An 18,679-nucleotide genomic window follows, 5' to 3' on the forward strand; every position below is an offset into this window, starting at 1 on the left:
AAATTATGGCCCTGACTAACCACCCTTTTAATTCCACAATTAATAATACATCCTCACAGCAGCTGTTTTTAAATCGTTCTCCATCTCTCTGCCTTTTTCACATAGGGTAAGAGAGGAAGCCTCTCAGCTCAAGGTCCCATTTTTAGACATTCACAAGACACTCATCACTGATTTTATACCACCATAAAATCTGCGCCCTGTGTTCTGTGATGTGTCTTTTACGCAGCTTGATAACAGGGCACCAGGAATTGCGATTCTGCAGCACTTTTTGTTTCTGCAGGATAAATGTCGGTGCGCAAAATTTTATAGTGATGCGTCAAAGACTGCTGCCGCTGTGTCTTTTGTTCCGCACGGACCGAACTGTCGCGTCTGTCAAACGATGAATGTCCGGAACAGTATTTTTACGGCTGAAGCATACGGCATCTTAATGGTCTTAGATCACATTGTCCAACACAAAATTCCAAAGTCCATTGCGTACACTGACTCCCTTAGCATTGTACGTGCGCTGTCCTCTAACGAATGGCCTAAAACAATGTAGTTATTTTATTTTTATGGCTATTCTCTCCGCATGTACCGCAAACCTTGATCCGGGACTACAAAAGGGCAGATCTTGCCGGAATAAATTGTGAGCTTGCTTTATTTCTCGACAGCTTTTTACTGGGCTTCGATGACAGATCAGTTAATGAGAATTGCGACTTGTTTAAAAGAAAGGTGACCTCTTTATTAAGTGACTTCACTCCAATTAAAACAATCACATCTAGCAGGCAGGCACCATGGTATAACCGTTTATTGAAAAGATTGTGCAACAAAAAGAAACGTTTATTCCGATCCGCAAAATTATCCCATTCTGAATCACAATGGCATGCATATAGGTTAACCGCCGCCCAGTACAAAGTTGCACTGAAAGAGGCTCGCAATTCATTTTTCAATACCACGCTACCATGTATGTGTGTCAATAATCCCAAGCAATTCTGGAATATCATTAACCAAAATAAGGATAAAATAACGATTACTCCTAAAACCCCAGATGGAGCTACAGTTCCTGGTGGTGAGTGTGCTGCAGTATTTAATGATGTGTTCACTTCTGCGTTCGCCACATCTACTGTCACCGTTTAACCGGCATTCCAACCAGTAGACGTACTTTCTATAGAACCAAATATGTTTGACATCTCTGGCATTGTACGTTTAATTGAAAAACAAAAAGTTACGTCAGCATGTGGAGTAGACAACATCAATTCCAAATTTCTTATCAACATAAAATTGTATTGTTCTATGTTTTTGACAAAATTGTTCACGCAATCACTTGAAACTGGTTGTATTCCGGATGATTGGAAGATTGGGAGGGTGGTTCCCTTGCACAAGTCTGGGGATAGACATTCCCCGCACAATTTTCGCCCAGTGTCATTAACTTCAATTCCATGCAAACTCATGGAACACGTCATCTATTCTTGCGTTGCCAAATTCTTAAAAGACAATTCATTTTTCAGTCACTCACAGCACGGGTTCAGAAAATCATTCTCCTGTGAAACGCAGCTTTTATGTTTTGGCTAGGATAGTCGCTTTGGCTAGGATACGGATAGGGCACACACATGCAACTCACTCGTATCTGCTCACGGGATCTTCAAGACCTCGGTGCAGCAGGTACGGAGAGGCCCTATCCGTAGTCCACATATTAATCACATGCAAGGCACTTGACACAGGACACAAACATGTCCCTGGATTATACAGACAACACATTCCACTCCACCCATCGTTGTTTTTGGGTGACGATGCGATGGTCCCTGTTGTTAAGTATTTGTGAGATATATAACAACTTTAAACCTCAATTCCCATCATGTGTAATAAAAACTGGCCCTATACACCAGCCACCACCATCCCAAGCAGCACAAGCATGTACGGCAAAGCATGAGCTGTCCATCTCTGGCCGGCTAATTTCTGCTCGGCCGTTGCTCCATCAGAGTAGGGCTTGCGTTCGGGGTAGTTGGTAATCCATAACGTTCATCTTAAGCGCAGAAAAAACAGGGACACAGTAGACGAGGACAAGCGCTCAGAGTGTAAAGCCCGTACTCCAAAGTAGGCCTTGACCGTGTGCTGAAAGTTCCCTGGTGTAAGCTGAACAGCTGGTCACCTTTGACCAAAGCATCGCCAAGGGGCCTACAACCGCCCTTCGGCCGCCAGACTTTGCCGTCATCTTGCCGTTTTTTTATTGTCCGGCGGCCGTTCAACCTTAAACAACCCACGGCCGTTCAACTTTTACAGACGACGGCTATTCATCCTTGCTTGGGGGCCAGCTGTTGAACCAGAGTCGCTCAGCCATGGTTGAACTCTAGCCGTGCAACATACTCGTCCGGCCGTTCCACTGCAGGAGGCATATTAATTGTGGTGCTGCAGCTTTCATCCAGCCCTATAAGGGGTATAGTCGAGCTTTTTCTACAGACAAGTGCAGAATTTATAACCTCGTAACAGCAATCATTCGTGCTTTTAAGTAAACAATTAAATTCAGCAACTGACAAAGACTGTTGATCACAAAATGTGGTGCAGATTTATTTTCTCAATTGCTGCTCGTACAGTGATGGTGCTTCCATTTGATGCAACCGCTACTGTGGTCATGGACAGAGTTCCAATGGAAACCACAGCTGCCATGCTCAGGAGCACCTGCAGCACAAAACAAAAAGAAAAACGAACAAGTTACAACAATGCACAGCTCACACTGTCACCAAACTAAGAAAAGCAGTTCGAGGCACCTACAGATATTTACACTGCTAATGCGCAATGTATCTTGCTTTAAAGGGACCCTACAACACTCTTGGAGCAGTGGAAGTAAACCTGCACGGCGTTTAGATTACACTGCCAGGAATACCTGAGCCAAATATTACACGTGCACGTGAAGCGGTGGGCGCGCAAATCACTGTGAAAGACGCGAAAAAACCAACCGCACTCTCTTCAAGTTTGCTCATTATGCACCCCTGACATGGCCTAAACAACGTCAATACGGCCATAGCTGTCCTATTTGCTGTCGTTGGTCAACTTCGCGAACTATTTCTTGCATTTCCTGTTCGTCCGCACTGTGTACCAAACTCTTCTAAGAGCGAACCTGTACGTAGAGTTTTGGGGGTTCTGTTGTGTTTTGAGTTCGCAAGGAGTTTCAGTGACCGACTAAATAGTCTCCGTTCAACGAGATCACTCTACAACAAACGTTCATTACTGTGAAAACGCCCTACCAGACTGAGCACACACTTGCGACTAGGCAGCGGTGCCTGCTTTTTGTGGCAGCAGACGGGAAATACACCCCTCCACGTTGCGGAGAAAAGAAAAAAACTCCACGGCCTGTGATATAGCGAAGGCCCCCAAAGAGAACACCGTGAGCCGCACCCCACTCAAGGTGAGAGCGCACAACTTTCGCGCGTTCAGCCGAGGTGCTCCTGAACTACAAGTTGGTTAAACAAAAGAAATAGTTTCCAAAGAAACAGAACCCGAGAAAGCATTAGGAAAGGTTTTCAGCCAGAAATCAGATAAAAATGAAAATGGGAAAACGCTTTTGTTGCAAAGCTGAGATTTTCAAACTATTCCCGTGTTTCCTTTTTTTCTCAAAAGAAGTTTTAGCTCCGAAAAGTTGAGCAGTCGCATATTGTATTTTGCCTTGTTCAAAGTGGCCCAGCTATCGAAGTCACACGATAGATCGGTGAAACCGCCCAGCAGGCAGGTTTTTTTTTTTTTTTTAAATAGGCGCTTAGATTTACGCGAAGGCGACCTCTACAGTGAGGTTATGCGCCCAGGAGGACACATAAATAGGAGGTCATTATTGATTTCGGAGGCTTAATTAACTAAAATTGAGTAATTCACTTTTTAGTTGCTACAGTAACCAGACATATTTGAAAGTTAGACGCAATCATGTTTCTAGGCAGTTTCAATTGGCAGAATTCTGGTGCATCTGTAGTCCGAGATAATAAACGGCGAAGTTTAATTGCCGTTCGCATGATTACGCATGCAAGACAGCCTGCACTGGCGCAAAGCTCCTCCCTTCTGTAACGTACCTGCTGTGTGCGGTGTTTAGTTCGACAAAGGGGTGGAGGCCCAGGAAAAAGTGATAACTGGCAACCATTCATTCTTGGCTGGCGTTATCGCAATCTGCAGTACTCGGAACCGCTATCGAAACACAGAACAAAAGGGAGGAGCTATGCACCGGTCCTGACTTCTAGCATGCGTAATCATGCGAACGGCAATTAAACTTCGCCGTTTCATATCTCGGGTACGGATGCGCTAGATTAATTCTGCCAATTGAAACTGCGTAGAAACACGATTGCGTATAACTTTCCAATACAAACATGCCTGCTTACTGCAGCCACTAAAAAGATAATTAATCAATTTTAGTTATTTAAACCACCTACATCAATAATTACCTCCTAATTATGTGTCCCCCTGAGAGCATAACCTCACTGTAGAGTTGGTCTTCACGTAAATCTAAGCGCCTATTTAAAAAAAAAACATGTCCACTTAACTTTGATCACCTTGTATAAACAGACCTCGTGGGATAAAAACCTGCATACGGTACAAAACACCTCCATTCCTCACGATGTCATCAAGAGCACCGGCAATTATTTCAAACTTCCTAGCCCCCTCCGCTGCGCCTACCACCTGTCCATCAGCAACGCTAGACATATCGAGTGTCGTCAGCATCAGTAAATTGAATTTAGCTTCCGCGAACCACACCATGAGACTGAAGCGGAAGCGGGAAATCGAGCTGTAACACGTTTCTGCGCAAGAAAATGGCCAGCAAAAACGGACTTACCGAACTTTCTTTGTCCGGGCACTGGAAAACGCCGCCGTTCGTGGATCGTTTGTAGCAGCATTTCAGCTTATCCTTAGCCTCACGTGTTTCCAAAGTGGCAAGCGGGATATCCACAAAGCGCGAACACATGTCACAACACAAGACTGAAAATGTGCCTTTCCAAATATACCACTAGCAAGCCATTATTTTGTCTTCACTATCCATTATCTTTGATTTAGCGTATTCGGTTAATATTTTTGTGTCATCGTTCATTTTGCCATGAGTGCACATGTATATACAGCAAAGTGTTCGGCGGCTGGATGCGTGTCCAAGCATGACATTCGGAATTCCGGTGATTCGGCATGGGCGGTGCTAGACCTGCGACAGACGTCAGCCGTTCACCTTTCGAAGAGCAGGAGCGTGCAGATTCATAAGCGGACCAGATAACGTACGTTTCCAAAACAACTTTTCAAGAACGGCTGCCTACGAAACAACAGCCATTCATCATGTGTTCCCCTGCAAGCTGAAACAAAGCGGTCGCTCGGTGGCCGTGCACAAGCGGATAATCTTTTGTAAACCCGCTTTCAATCAACAAGCGATTACTCGGCGGCGGGAAACCCACCGCCTTTCTTTTTATTGAACGTTGCTGGAGCAAGTGCCGTTCATCGCCGGTGGGTGATCCGCCAGATACCTTCTCAGTAACTTTCGCCGAGGGGAAACCGTGTTGACGGTTAACGAGAGAAAGCTGACCAACTCAAGAACATTGGCTGCCGAAAACGTGCGCAGAGGATCATGGCCGTATTCAAACCGTTTATCTTGTGTTCAACGCTGGCCAGTTCGTTGCCGATGGCCGAGCATTCCGGAGAACAGCCGTAGGTTGGAGGGTCAAGAATCGGACTTGCTGTGCTACCTGGGATAGTCTTTAATTGATTTTATATTTGTCTGACTTACACGTTTTAATACCTAACTTTCTGTGGTGATCACTTTTGTTTGGCGCTCTTTGCCCTAGCTAGCCTTGCGCCAAAAAAGGAATCCAACAATCAAAATCAATCATTGATGTCCCTATAATGCCCGGCATGCGTCACAGGCATCATCATGCGCTTAGAGAGGGCCAAGGCGGCCGGTGAGTCTCTAAACTGGTGGCTGCTGTCGCTGAGGAGCTTCTCGGCAGACGCAGTCACGACCGAGGGGTCGCTGCGAATGCCTACTTCCTCGATGTCATCCCCAGCGGCGTTCATGGATGACGGGGTCCATTTTCGTAACTTTCCTGCTCTAGTGCTTCTGCATAATGACCCGTGGCAACACTGCACACCGGCTACGACGATTGTCTTCAACTGTTTTTACTCTAGGCCTTACCGAGCAATTTCAGTGTTAACATCTTCACCCCTCATACATAATGACTGATTTGGCGCTCTGTGCCCTAGTTGGCCTTGCGTGATAAAACTCCAACCACCATCATCGTTGATGATACTTCCAAGATTTCGTCACGTATGCCGTCGGGAATGACGACAATGTGCCTCGTTCCCGTTTGTAGGGTCGAAGTTTTTTACTGGTGCCGAATGTTTCAAACAGAATGCAGCGGCGTTACGCTTCAGAGCCCTTGGCACGGCCATGTCGCGTCCTTCCAGGCGGTAGATCATGACACGCAGCTCGTGGACGGGCCGCTGCTGGGCGGCTAGGGTGCATTTCGTCACCATTCCGAGCAACGCGGCGTCTTCGTCGTGGTCCACTGCCGGCAGGTCGACAGGGGCGCGTGAAAGGCAGTGGGCGTCCGAGTGTTTCCTGCCCAATTTGTAGACTATCGTCACGTCGAATTCTTAGACGCGCAGGGTCCCGCGCACGAGACAGCCAAAAAGGTTCTGCGAATTGGCGAGCCAACTCAGCGCATGATGGTCGGTCACCACATTAAATGGCCTGCCATACACGTACAGGCAAAATTTAGAAATGCCCACATGGTAGTAGGACGCTCTTTCTCAGAGGCTCAGCAGTTTTTTAGGTGTGAATGCACTTCTTAAAAACGAGCCTGAATCGTCCGCCGCCGTCGTCCGCATAGCAACAGCTGCGGGTGCGCGCGCTCCTCGTCTTCCCTAGCAACGGGGGGAGATGGGCGCGCGCTACTCTCCTCCTCCTCTCTCCGCTCAGTGACTGCGGGTGTTGGGCGTAGTTCTGCCTTCATCGTCGTCGTCGTCGTAAATGCGAATGTGCGCCTGCATTCCTCCAGCGCGAGCGCACGTGAGCGCGCGCCTCGTAGTTCTGCCTTCGTCGTCGTCGTCGTAAATGCGAATGCATTTCTGGACGCGGCTATGGAAAGTGTGCGCGTGCGCTCCAAACCCTCCGACCCCATAGTCTTGGTTGGCGACTTCAACGTTGACGTGCGCAAGAAGAGTGGCGAGTGGCTGGTCGAGTACATGCAGACCAGGCACTCTATGCATTGTCTCTCTGCCGGCTTCGACACATGCCCCACTACCATTCACGGGAGTTGCATTGATCTGGTCTTTACGCGAAACTGTGACGCGCGTATGCTTCTCAAAGACCCTTTGACCGTGCACTTTAGCGATCACAACGCAGTGATTGTGGCCGTCAGGTACAAAGATAACACAAACAGGTGCTGATGAATAAATGATTACGTTCACACTCTCGTCCTTAATTACGCCATTACTCGCAACACACTCATCGGTGCACCCGATGCATTCGCATTTCTGCACGATTCCCTTCGGGGAGGTGCGGGGGAATTTCTTTTCTCTTGCTTAGAAAGGCCACGGCTGGCACACACGATTAGTTTTTCGCAACCACTTTGCTTTTGGACGACGACTTCACCCAGGCCTATATCAGCGTCTGTGTGCACTTCTGGTTCGGTGTCTTTGTTGAAATGAGCGAGCACTGGCGGGCTTTGTAGGCGTCCTTGAAGTTCGCGGAATGCCTCCTCTTGGGCTTCTCCCAACACGAAGGGGTTCTTTCTTTCCTCCAACGCGTGAGTGGCTCTGCAATGCGAGCAAAGTTTGCGACGAAGCGCCGATAGTACGCGCAGAGTCGGAGGAATCTTTGCACGAGGAATCCTTGCTTCAGCGGGTCGGCGTGATCAGCAGAGAAGTGGAACGACTTTGCCTGAAGATCCTTAATAGCCCCGTTGTCCGACAGAAAGTTCAGTCCGAGAATTACATCGCGGGAGCAGTTTGGAAGAATGACAACAGCAGGGTACGTGGTGCCATTTATGGCGGCGCGCGATGTCACGGTCCACTGGGCGTAACAAGCTGGCCTTCTTCTGTGGGGATTAGTGGATTATTCCAGCTGGTCATAACTTTTTTCAGATTGGTCGCGAGTGATCCGCTCATCACTGAGTAGCCCGCTCCCGTGTCTATCACAGCCTCCACATCAAGGGCATCAATGGATAGCCGTACGTCGGAAGTAGTCTTCGAGTTTCTGGTTCGTCGGGGCGTCGTATCATGGCTGGTTCGCATTCATGGCGAATGGCTACGCGTCGTAGTTGTCTTGCTGATTGCAAGATTGGTGAAGTCGGGGAGGCGGCGCGCCATGTGGCTGTTTTCGTGTTGCAAGGTCCCACGTCAGAGTTAAGTCCAGACACCTAGCTGTGGTCGCGTCGTAAGTCTTGGTATTCGCTGCGTCGTTGTATCGTTAAAGGGTTTTCGACTATTCGCGGTGGTGCAACTTCATCTCCAGAAACTACTGCTTTCACTTTCTCCTTCGTAGGCTGGGAGACCTTCCACGTGCGAAGTCAGCGTCGCTGCGGCGGCGCGGCCATAGGTATGGGTAGAGCAACGCCGAACTGTTGAAACGGGCAGCGCCGCGGCTGCTCTGAGATAGATATTCGTCGATCTCACGTAGTGGTTGGCCGGGGGAGGGCGCGATTCGTCGACGGAGAAACCTCGAAGGCCGAGTTGCTTGTAGGGGAGGAACGGTAAATGCGGCCGGTTTCTACGCAGTGGTAGCAGAGCGATGGCCGGGGGCTCGGCATACGTCAGTCTTCCTCGGCGTCGGGTTTTCGACCATAAGGGGTCGACTGGGCAACAGTGGACGGCTGTCACTAATAAAAGCCTAATAAAAGTCACCTTTAATTAAGCCAACATAACTAAGGGGCGGACGCGAAGGTATTAAATTATAAGAGCCTACGATTGTAGTGGGCGAAAGTCCATTGTAGATGCCATTGTCCGGATGTGGACTTAATAGGCTGATGGCGATGTTATTGGTGACGATGATGATGACAATGAGGATGGAGTGCAGCCTACACCTTTTTGCCACGGGTATCTTTGTTCCGCCACGCACTTACTCATTTCGGTATGTCACCGTCTCCCGTGCTGTCCTCGCAGATGGCCATACTGGGTTTCCCTCCATATCATTCCAGCATCTTCCTCACTGCCTTCTTCACCGCCTCCTATTCTTGATTTATTTCCTTACATAGTTTTAGTTTAGCGACTATCGTTCCTTCTTTGCTTTCATTTTGTTTAGTTTCTATGTTATAATCGTTTTAATAATTTATCGTTCCGTGTCTCAAATTCGGGCAATATTTATTTTTTGCTTTTTAGTACACGTCCGTTACTGTGGTTTGGCGTCTTTGTCGGCCTAGTAACCCAGCGAACGAAAGAAACACCCAAGAGAGAAGAAAAACGGAGGAGGAAAGTGCGTTGAAAGCGTGATGGAGAGGGCGGTACGCTGAGGCGGCGCCACAGCAGCAGGCAGCACACGCTGCGTGGTGCACGCACATAGGTCCTCCGGCTTCCTCATCGTTGCACCTTTCTCGTTAAGTAAAACAACTCCCCCCTCTCTCCTCCTTATAGCATTGCTCACCTGAACCACGTGACATTTGTGCGGGAAGTTCAAGTAAGATTTACAATAACGTGCTCGGCGCCGGCGACGCGCTCACAGATAACGGCAGAGTAGCGCGCGCCGACGTGCCTTCGCTGATCACGCGATCACTTCCGGAGACGCAACAGATATGCGCCGTGATCGAGAAGACTACAGTTTGCGCTGCGCACAAATTTCAACTTAGGGAGAGTATAGTAATTATGAGCTTTTTATTTCGGTTTCTATTTTCATGGTTTGTCCTAAACAGTTACTTTAAATGCAATATAAATATATTTGAATACTGAGAATTGCTTTCCTGTGTTAGAGGCCCTTTCCTGGCCTGTCCCCCCATTAGTGGGTAGAAGTCATTCTTCTCGCACCTTGACCACCACCACATATTTCAGTAGAACACACGTAGTGGGGTCGTAAAGTGCACCTATTTGTGTAGGGTTCTAAATAAGCAATACAATGCTCTTTTTTTCACAGGCTTCGACTTTGGCGGAATGGCTCCCCTTAAAGAAGTAGACCAAGCTTTTGCGGCTCTTGGTATCTGTGCCCACCGATGGGCAGGCAGCGGCAACACCAACTGGTTCGCTTACCTGGAGGGCCGGTACGATCGACTGAAAAATATTGTAGCCTGCCGTGATGGTCGCATTCCAGGGTGTGACTTCGTTGACAAAGGCTACGCATGGACTCTCGATTACGAATCCAGCATCGCCAGAGAGATCAAGTAAGAATTCTTCATTGTAAAAGATGCTGTTCGGATGGATATATTAACTTCGTCTTCGTTGCAGCGATTGTTAGCTGCAGCATCTTCACTTTTAAAATTTATTTTTAACCTCCTATTTTTTTGCCGCGCTTTGATGCTGCCCACGTCGAGCAATTTCAATCTGCTGTACTCAACCTTATTTTTAACAAAAACACAAGCATTTAGCTTCTCTTTTGAACATGTGCTCATAATACACAAAAATCGCGAGTGTATGCAACAATGTAGGGTAAAAATTAGAACACCTGGTAAAATACCACACAGGCTGTTGAGCAGTTTCTAGAGCCCCCTTAACCAAAACATTAGGCACTTTTTTAACTCCAATTAAAATTAATCTAAAAAACATTGCAAAGTGACCTTCCAAAGGGCTCTGCCACAGAAAAAAATTCCCTCGCACTTCCCCAAGGGGGAGAGTGTGTAAGTGCGAATGCACGGTTGTTGATTGCGCGATTACGGTGGATATCGTGATCTTGGAGTGGAGAGGAGGCGCCCAACACCCGCAGTCACTGAGCGGAGAGAGGAGGAGGAGAGTAGCGCCCGCCGTTACGGCGAGGGCTACACGAGCGCCCTCACGCGTCGGAATGCGGAGCGCCCGCTGCGCGAGCGAGAGCTCTCCCGCCCGAAGTGGAGAGGAGGCGCCCAACACCCGCAGTCACTGAGCGGAGAGAGGAGGAGGAGAGTAGCGCGCGCCCATCTCCCCCCGTTGCTAGGGAAGACGAGGAGGAAGACGAGGAGCGCGCGCACCCGCAGCTGTTGCTATGCGGACGACTGCGGCGGACGATTCAGGCTCGCTTAAGAAGTGCATTCGCACTTAAAATTCTAATTTACAGGCCAAATAGTCATGGCGACAGAACGGAGGAGGGCATGCTCACAACACAGCCGAGTTCGCGCCTATTGTCTCCTCCTTTTTTGTTCGTAAGTAGGCTTCAGTGTGCAAGACACAAGGTATTAAAAACCAGCATGAAACGGCCAAGCTTACACCAATATTTTTAAGGTCGGCGTCCCTCTAAATACAAATGCAGCGCTGGAAAGACATTTTCCAAGGAGATATGTACCGCTTATATCAAATAATGAAGCGTTGGAGGCGATCAGATGATCGGAGGGAGAGAGTGTGCCGAAGTGAGGGGAGGGGAACGGCTTGTGTCGGTGTACGCACGCAAAATCGGGAGCGTTAGACAATGTAACACCTCCCCTGTGAAAGTTAAAAGTAGAATCAAAATATCTGCAAATCGGAAGTGGTTAAACATCTTGATGGGGCTTCGTAAAAGGCGAACACACAAGGCAAGGCGTAGTAAGACGAGCAGCGCTCAACTCGCAATTTCATTGAAAGGCAAGCACGTACATAAAATCGTATCGCCAGCGTCGACGTATTCCCATGCCAACGACGTCACCCTCAAAGCATATGAGAACAGCCTGCAAAGATTACGTCGTGGAGACAGGAACTAGATTATAGAGCGACTCAAAAGTAAAAATTAATTAAATGTGGTGTTTAACGCGCCGACGCAACGCAGGCGATCAGGCGCGCCGTAGTGGAGGGCTCCGGATTAATTTCGACCACCTGGGGATCTTTAACGTGCGCCGAAATCACGAGCACACGGGCGTTTTTGCTTTTCGCCTCCATCAGAAAAGCGGCCGCCGCGGCGGGAATCGAACCCGCGACCTCGTGCTCAGCAGCGCAACGCCTTAGCCACTGAGCCACCGCGGCGGGTGACTCAAAAGTAAAACTTTACTATTATGCAGGGCAATTGTGGGTACTCTGACCCACAGCCTTTCGTTTCGTCTTTACGTGGTGCTCCAGAGAATTCTTTTGTCAGCTCATCGCCGTATCCAGCATCTTTAGATGGATTCTCAGTGCAGAGCAAGTTTGCAGACTAGAGCTGAGTAAGCGCGAATAAATGACTGGTCCCAGCAGCCGTTGCTCATTGATCAGAAAATGTCGAATGCGTGGAAACAGCGGTATGGTGTTTCCTACTCGCTTCCCGACACTATGATCTGTGACATCACCAGCTGGAAATGTTGAAGCGCGTTAATTGTAGAGCTTGCCCAAGAGTTGTTTTAACAAACACTGAAGTAGGGAAATGTAAATATAAAGTATATCTATCCGAGAGCGTGTCCTCAGCAAAGGTATTTCAAAATGGCACTACGTTTATCTCATAAAACATTACTAAGCAGGTTTTTTCACTGCAGCTGCTGGTAAGCTTAGTTCAGTTTAAGTTTTGGCTCAATATATTGCGTAGCCATAAGTACTGTTAGAAGACGTATGCGAACTAGCAAAAGTGTAAGCTATTGGCTCTTTTCCCGGTCCCCTAGTCTATATAGTACCAGAAACTAGCGGCCCAACTCGGAGCTTTTGCCCCGCCTTGCAAATCACGCGTGTTTTTTTCTATGGCTTCTAAAGGAGGAAGGATCTCCTAAACTCGAAATGCCCTTAAAGACTTTGTAGACGATCCCTTTTACGAAGTGTGACATGTTCTTTTGCGCCTTGTAAAAATAGAATTGAAAAATGAAGCAAAATTGATTGTTGTAACTAATATTTCTGGACGAATGAAAAAATCATGTCAGTACAAATTATTTGAATAACAATCTTTGAGTGAAGAAACCATTTCCACCTTTAGCGTTTCCTTAAAGTCAGACTTTAACCATGTGTTAGCAATGCCATGAGACGCGCGAGCATGCATGCGGCGAGATTTTGTTTTTTCGATCTGATATTTACACAAGGATCGATTTTGCCTGTGTCAACGTGACCGCAAGAAAAACTTTGACGAACAACCCCCTGTTTTTATACGTGCGCAGGGGAGTTCGGCTGAACTTCCCAGATTTGCTTTTCGAAACCTAGAGCAGACAACCAACCTTTATATTTTTGCAGATTTTTTTCATCTTGAGAAGGCCAGCAAAGAGAATCCTTACAGTGTAACGGCTTGCTACATTTCTCAGCGCAAGTGGCTCTTTCCCTTCATATGCAATTAAAGCCCCGTTTTTCGCTTGAGCATGCACTAATTATGTTTACCAACATAAAGAGCTCTTCACGGTCATGCGTGCAACACCCTACGCAAGACGTGTCTGTCCTAATTCGCTGGTTGGGACGAAAAGGTGTTATAAATATTATAAAAAGAGGATTTCCAAGGTGCACAGAGAAGGAAGGGGAAAGAAGCGCCACAGTTTTACGTTATATGTGCGTAACCACAATGTAATACCCATTTTTCTGATCGTAGGCTTTACTCCTAACTGGCCTGTGCATCCAAAATAATCCCGAGCCATCTCCACTAACGTGAAGCCCAGTTAGGAGCGAAGCGTGCAGTGTATAAGTGTATTCTTGGCGCCTGGGCGTTCTTGCCAACGGAGATGACACCGTTGGGGGGTACAGGTATACAGCTTTGCTGTAAAAGTCTCTTGTCTGTGAAGCATAAAGCTCTCTAGCGTGAGGCGTAAACGAGTTTTCCGGCGTTTTGGTACCGTGGCAAGATGAGACGAACGACGATTACGATGACGACGACTGGAGACGCCAACAGCCGCACCCCTAAAAGTTGAGCTTCGAATCTAAATGATATGGTTCTATATGCATAAATGATGTAGTATATAATTTCTCAATTGGAAACGATGGCGGCAGTTGTGTAAAACTGGGAAAAAGTGTTCGTTAAGAATTACATTTCCTTACACGGGATGAAACGTAGTCCACGTACTATAGCACTTCCAGCTGACCCCGTACTGTCTACTTCCTTCCATATATAATCGCTTTCTGCGCCGCCAATTAATGTGTTCTAAAAAATAAAGCTACGATCATCAGGTTTACTATCACCATATGCAATCTTGAGAAGAACCAATGATGGCATGAATAGCTATGTTTTCAGAACATAGCAATCATGCCGGTAAGTAGACTCATTAAAAATCAATATATTTAATTCCGGTAACTAGACTCATTAAAAATCAATATATTTAACCCCAAAGTCAGTGCATGATATAATACATTTTGCTCCAAAGGGTCCATGCAGACAAAATGCATGTTTGGCTGATTCGAAAGATTGCTTCGTTAGAATAACACCGACATCAGTTTTAACGCAAACTTTACTCAAATAAGCTATATAATTAGGCAAAAAGAGCATGGCCATGCGACCCAGTGGCTCATTTTTCGCACTAGAACTTATGACATGTTATGGCAGCTGTGCGATTGGCTGAGGCCGGCAAAAGCAAACGCAAGTTAGGCAGAGCTTATAAGCTTGCAGAACCAGCTATTGCTATTGTTAATCGCTATTGCTAATAGCCATTGCTAATGCACATTCATTTTATAGCAGTAAGAATGCTGGGGTAAACAACAGAAGTTCCGACAGCACACGTAAACATAGAAGCACCAGTGCCTGCTGCTGTTGGTACTGCGCGGGCTATACTTGTTATAGCTGCACAGCAGTTCGGCGCTTTGTTGTTCTCTCACAAGACACTGGCCGATTGGCGTAAGCGACATTGTCTTACGTGACCCTGTTTGTCGAGCATACACAATTTTTAACGGTAACAAAAACAAGCCAGCTGAGAATACGATCAGAAACAAAGCAATTGCGGACAGCGGTCTGCACAGTACGGTGGCGTCAGTTAGGAAGCTTGACGGTAAACAAGGCGTTCCACAGTGCGTTGCAGACTAAACAGCGTAGTGACGTTCGCTTGAGGACCTGTCGTGGCTATGTCATCGCAGGCGTCACGAAACCCACCGTTGGCGGGGAATAAAAATATATGGTTAAATTGATTAATTTCTCAGTTAATAAAGCATCGTTTGCTGCAGGACAAGCGCTAGTGGCACCATAAAAAACCAAATTTTTTGAATAAAACAAAGTTGTATTTTGTCAGCATGGCCACTTTAAGTTACCAAAACTTATTCGGCATGATATCAGTGAAACGTGTTTATTCTGTGCTTAGAAGAAAAGAAATTAAGCTTGCCTAAGTAAATAATAAAAAAACGTCAAAAACTCTGTTCGTCAGACAACAAGCTCATATTGAACGGATGTTGCGTTTTCGTCCACTGCCCAAAGAAAATTGTGGATTTTGTGTTTTTTTAAGCAGCGGTGTAAGCTTTAAAATTATTTACGTAATTGTAAAAGTCCTGCAAGCCCTATGGTATTGTATTGTGAAAACAAGAATTCGCTTATTGTTGGAGTGCTCCTAGTAAAATAAGCTCAATTAGGGTACACTCGAGAAAATATTTTATTCCAGATGCATCGCTCATCAAGACACCTTTCATTTCAAAGTCGGTGGAATGCTTTGTAACACAATAAAAGCTTATTTCGCGATGAAAATTCAAGAATTACTGCTTCCGATAAAAAAGAAGCCGGTTTCAATTTCGTTATTCTATTGCGTTGTTTGCATCTTACCCGGGACGTAGCAGAACAAGACATCTTTTAGTGGCTTTTTTTTGTCTTGTGAATATGAGTCGGATAGTAAATTACACGCGATCCACTTACTGTGTGCTGCACGAGTACTCCGAAGGTAAGTTTCTTTGAGGTTTTAGAGTACGCCGGACAAGTAATGACAGAGGCTGATTTCTGCACTTTTTAGAACAGCTGCACAGGTGAAGTCGGTTGCGTTTCTTTACTTTTTAGTTTCGTGTCTGTATAATGGTCTTCTCCGTTCCTTATGGCTTTTAAACAATGTATTCGTATCATATTTCCCCATATATACCTTCCCAAGTGTTATGTTTCTGTTGGCTCGTTCCTTTCCCGGTTAGCACGCCTTCTCCCACCCCTCCGGCTTGCAACACAAGGTTTACCCTCACGACACAAAATGAAAATACGTAAATATCGAAACGGCGTTTCTCAGCATTTAGTGTTTAGCGGTTTCGGCATGCACCTTCTGTGGTAGTTGAAGAACCTCAAGAATTGGTGTTGCTTGCTCAAAACTGCTCCGAAATTGGGTTTTGACTGCTCCAAAATAACTTTTTTCACGCTCTAAAAATTGCTCCAAAATGTTCATCAGAAAAAGATGGCTGTTGCCAAAGCCCCCACTCTGCACGAACGCCCAAAGAGGTCACGGACCTTCAGCATCAGTACAGACGCTTTAGTCTTGCTGTGTGCTCAGAGACAAACAGCTGGCAAAAGTGCAGATCGAAGTAGGGTGGTTCCCAGACCATTCAGTAATGGAGGGAAACGAGTGTTCCTATCAGAAGGCCCGACCACTCGCCGAGTGGGACACAGCCGTGGAAGTTTCGGAAAGTCAACCAGTGGTCACCTACAGAGACATACTACCTGCCACCTACAGTAGCGACAGCCGAAGGCTCCCACCACGAAGGCAAAACTTGCGAGGGAGCAACAACCACATGCAGGCAAATTGCCTGAGGGTCCTTTCCGTACCCCTGCAACCCTACCGGGCGTTATACACGAAGTAGCTTGCCTAGTGTGTCAAAAATTAGCCACTCTCCAGCACGTGATAGAAAAATGTTTGGAGCCAGAGTCATCCCCCACACCCATCTTTTTCTCCCCTTCTACTAGTTACTGTCCACCCCCACCTGAGAGGAACAGCTCTAGCAAGTTAAAAGAAGTGAGGTGACGACAGCAGCAGATAAATTCTCCTGAAAAGGGAACCGCCTCCGTCCGGTGCAGAGGGCGCAATGGAAGCCTGTCAAATTTTTTTTGCCTACCTTCCATTGCGTCAGTGTTAGGAATTTAAACCCCATGCACACAAAACATCTCGCCACCAATTTTACGGTTGCATGGAAGCGTTTATAGCTACTTTCATGCTTTATAACAAATAAAACGTTGCAGAACGGTCATTTCTGTTAAGAGCATTTTTTACCTATTTATCGGAAATGAGGTTTTTTTACAGTTCGTCACTTATCATGAATACACTTAACCCTGTATGTAACGAATCGCTATTTAACGAATTCCAGGATTTAACGAAGTTTTTCGATTCCTAATTGCAACCCCCATTGAAGCCCTTGTGTTCGGGACCTCTATGTAACGGAACGTCGCGGCGGTTAACTGTGGTGGAACTAAGTTGGCCATCTGATCGGTAGTTGTATTTTGCACTTTTAGGAAAACATCCACCGGAGAAATGAACCAATCTAGCGAATCCTGGTTCTACCGTAAGGAGCCAGCAGCACTGAGAACGTCTGGAATCGCATAACAGGAAATTCGTCATACTGACGATGATGATGAACGGAGGGGCTATCACCACCCCTTGGCCAACGTGGCAATCACTTCTGGTCTTGTTTTCGTAGCGTAAACTCCACACCAGCAGAAAGAGTAACTGCCCCTCACGTCTTTTTTTTTGTTCGCACCACAAACTACCGTGCGTTTCCACGTGTGAGCGCGGTTTCGGTTCCAGACTTAAGTGTTGAGGGCGTCCTGACGGCGTGTAGTCACCCCTCTCCACTTCTATCTGTGGTGTCGGTTCGTCGGGGATAAGTGCTGCTTCTATAAAACGAAAAGTTCTGTCTTTTCAAGAAAATCTCACAGCTTCGAAGACGTCCCCGCTGGCGAAAAGTAAGAGGGTTGCCGCCTGGTGTAGTATCCCAGCTAGCCAGTGTTGCGGAGTTAACCAATCCGTAATTGGAATGACTCCGGATTCATTCCACCTTTCCGAGATGCCGGAATGGAATAGGAATGGAATGAGGACAACGCTCGGAGGAATGGAATTGGAATGGAATTAAGCGCTTTTTGCCCGGAATGGATTGGGGATTTTTAGACGACGGCACCACTAGTGCTGGAACCTTCCGGCTACTTATTTAGTCTGTGGCGGTGACTGCGTCAGTATATCTCAAAGGGAGCACCGGCGACGAAAACGAAAACGCATACCCGGCATCGCGAGTAACTGAATTCGCGCAGCCTGCGGCAGCGCGTGTGAAAGTGAACTTCGAGCTTCGCAAGCACTTCTGGTGGGTGGCATCGTTAGGTCGGCTCTTCGTCCTTCGGCAGGCTTTTTCAGGCATAGCTTTCTCTGTACAACTGTCCATGGCGCGAATGTCAGACTGGCGTCTCTCTACGGCAGGAGCCATGTGACAAGGCCAGCAGGCGAGGAATAGCACCGAGAAGTAGGGAGAGGGGGGGCGGGGGAGGTAATACAAACGGCGCACAGCCGAAGCCGCGGGGTTCTCACCGGAAGATGATGCTGCGAAATTTTGGAGCTAACAATAGTACCTGATTACTTGGGAGGGAGGGAGAGGGAAACCCTATATATTAAGCATTCATTATTGGCTTGCGCACCATTGGCGTCGTCAGCAGTGGCATATGCGCACCCTGATGTAGTGGCTCTAGGCGCGCCCGTCCCGCACAGGTGAATGCAGAGCACATCGGAAGCAGGAGGTGCAGGGATAGCTAAGAGAGTGCAACGAGGAACCCTAAGAGCAGGGTACAATGGCAGTGTGAGAA

At 47.1% G+C, this 18,679-nt stretch overlaps 1 protein-coding gene across 1 annotated transcript in view; it reads left to right on the forward strand.

Moving 5' to 3' along the window:
- The window catches only part of LOC144139485 (dermonecrotic toxin SdSicTox-betaIIB1aiii-like), a 73,428-nt gene that overhangs the window by 51,499 nt on the left and 3,250 nt on the right, over window positions 1-18,679 (forward strand). The window contains exon 6 of the mRNA XM_077671815.1: window positions 10,055-10,298. Coding sequence (XP_077527941.1) covers window positions 10,055-10,298 — 244 coding nt within the window. The remainder of the gene's footprint in view (window positions 1-10,054; window positions 10,299-18,679) is intronic.

This window comes from Haemaphysalis longicornis, unplaced genomic scaffold (genome assembly GCF_048455015.1).
Source record: "Haemaphysalis longicornis isolate Haplotype H1 unplaced genomic scaffold, Haemaphysalis longicornis Haplotype H1 scaffold_5, whole genome shotgun sequence".
Taxonomy (NCBI): domain Eukaryota; kingdom Metazoa; phylum Arthropoda; class Arachnida; order Ixodida; family Ixodidae; genus Haemaphysalis; species Haemaphysalis longicornis.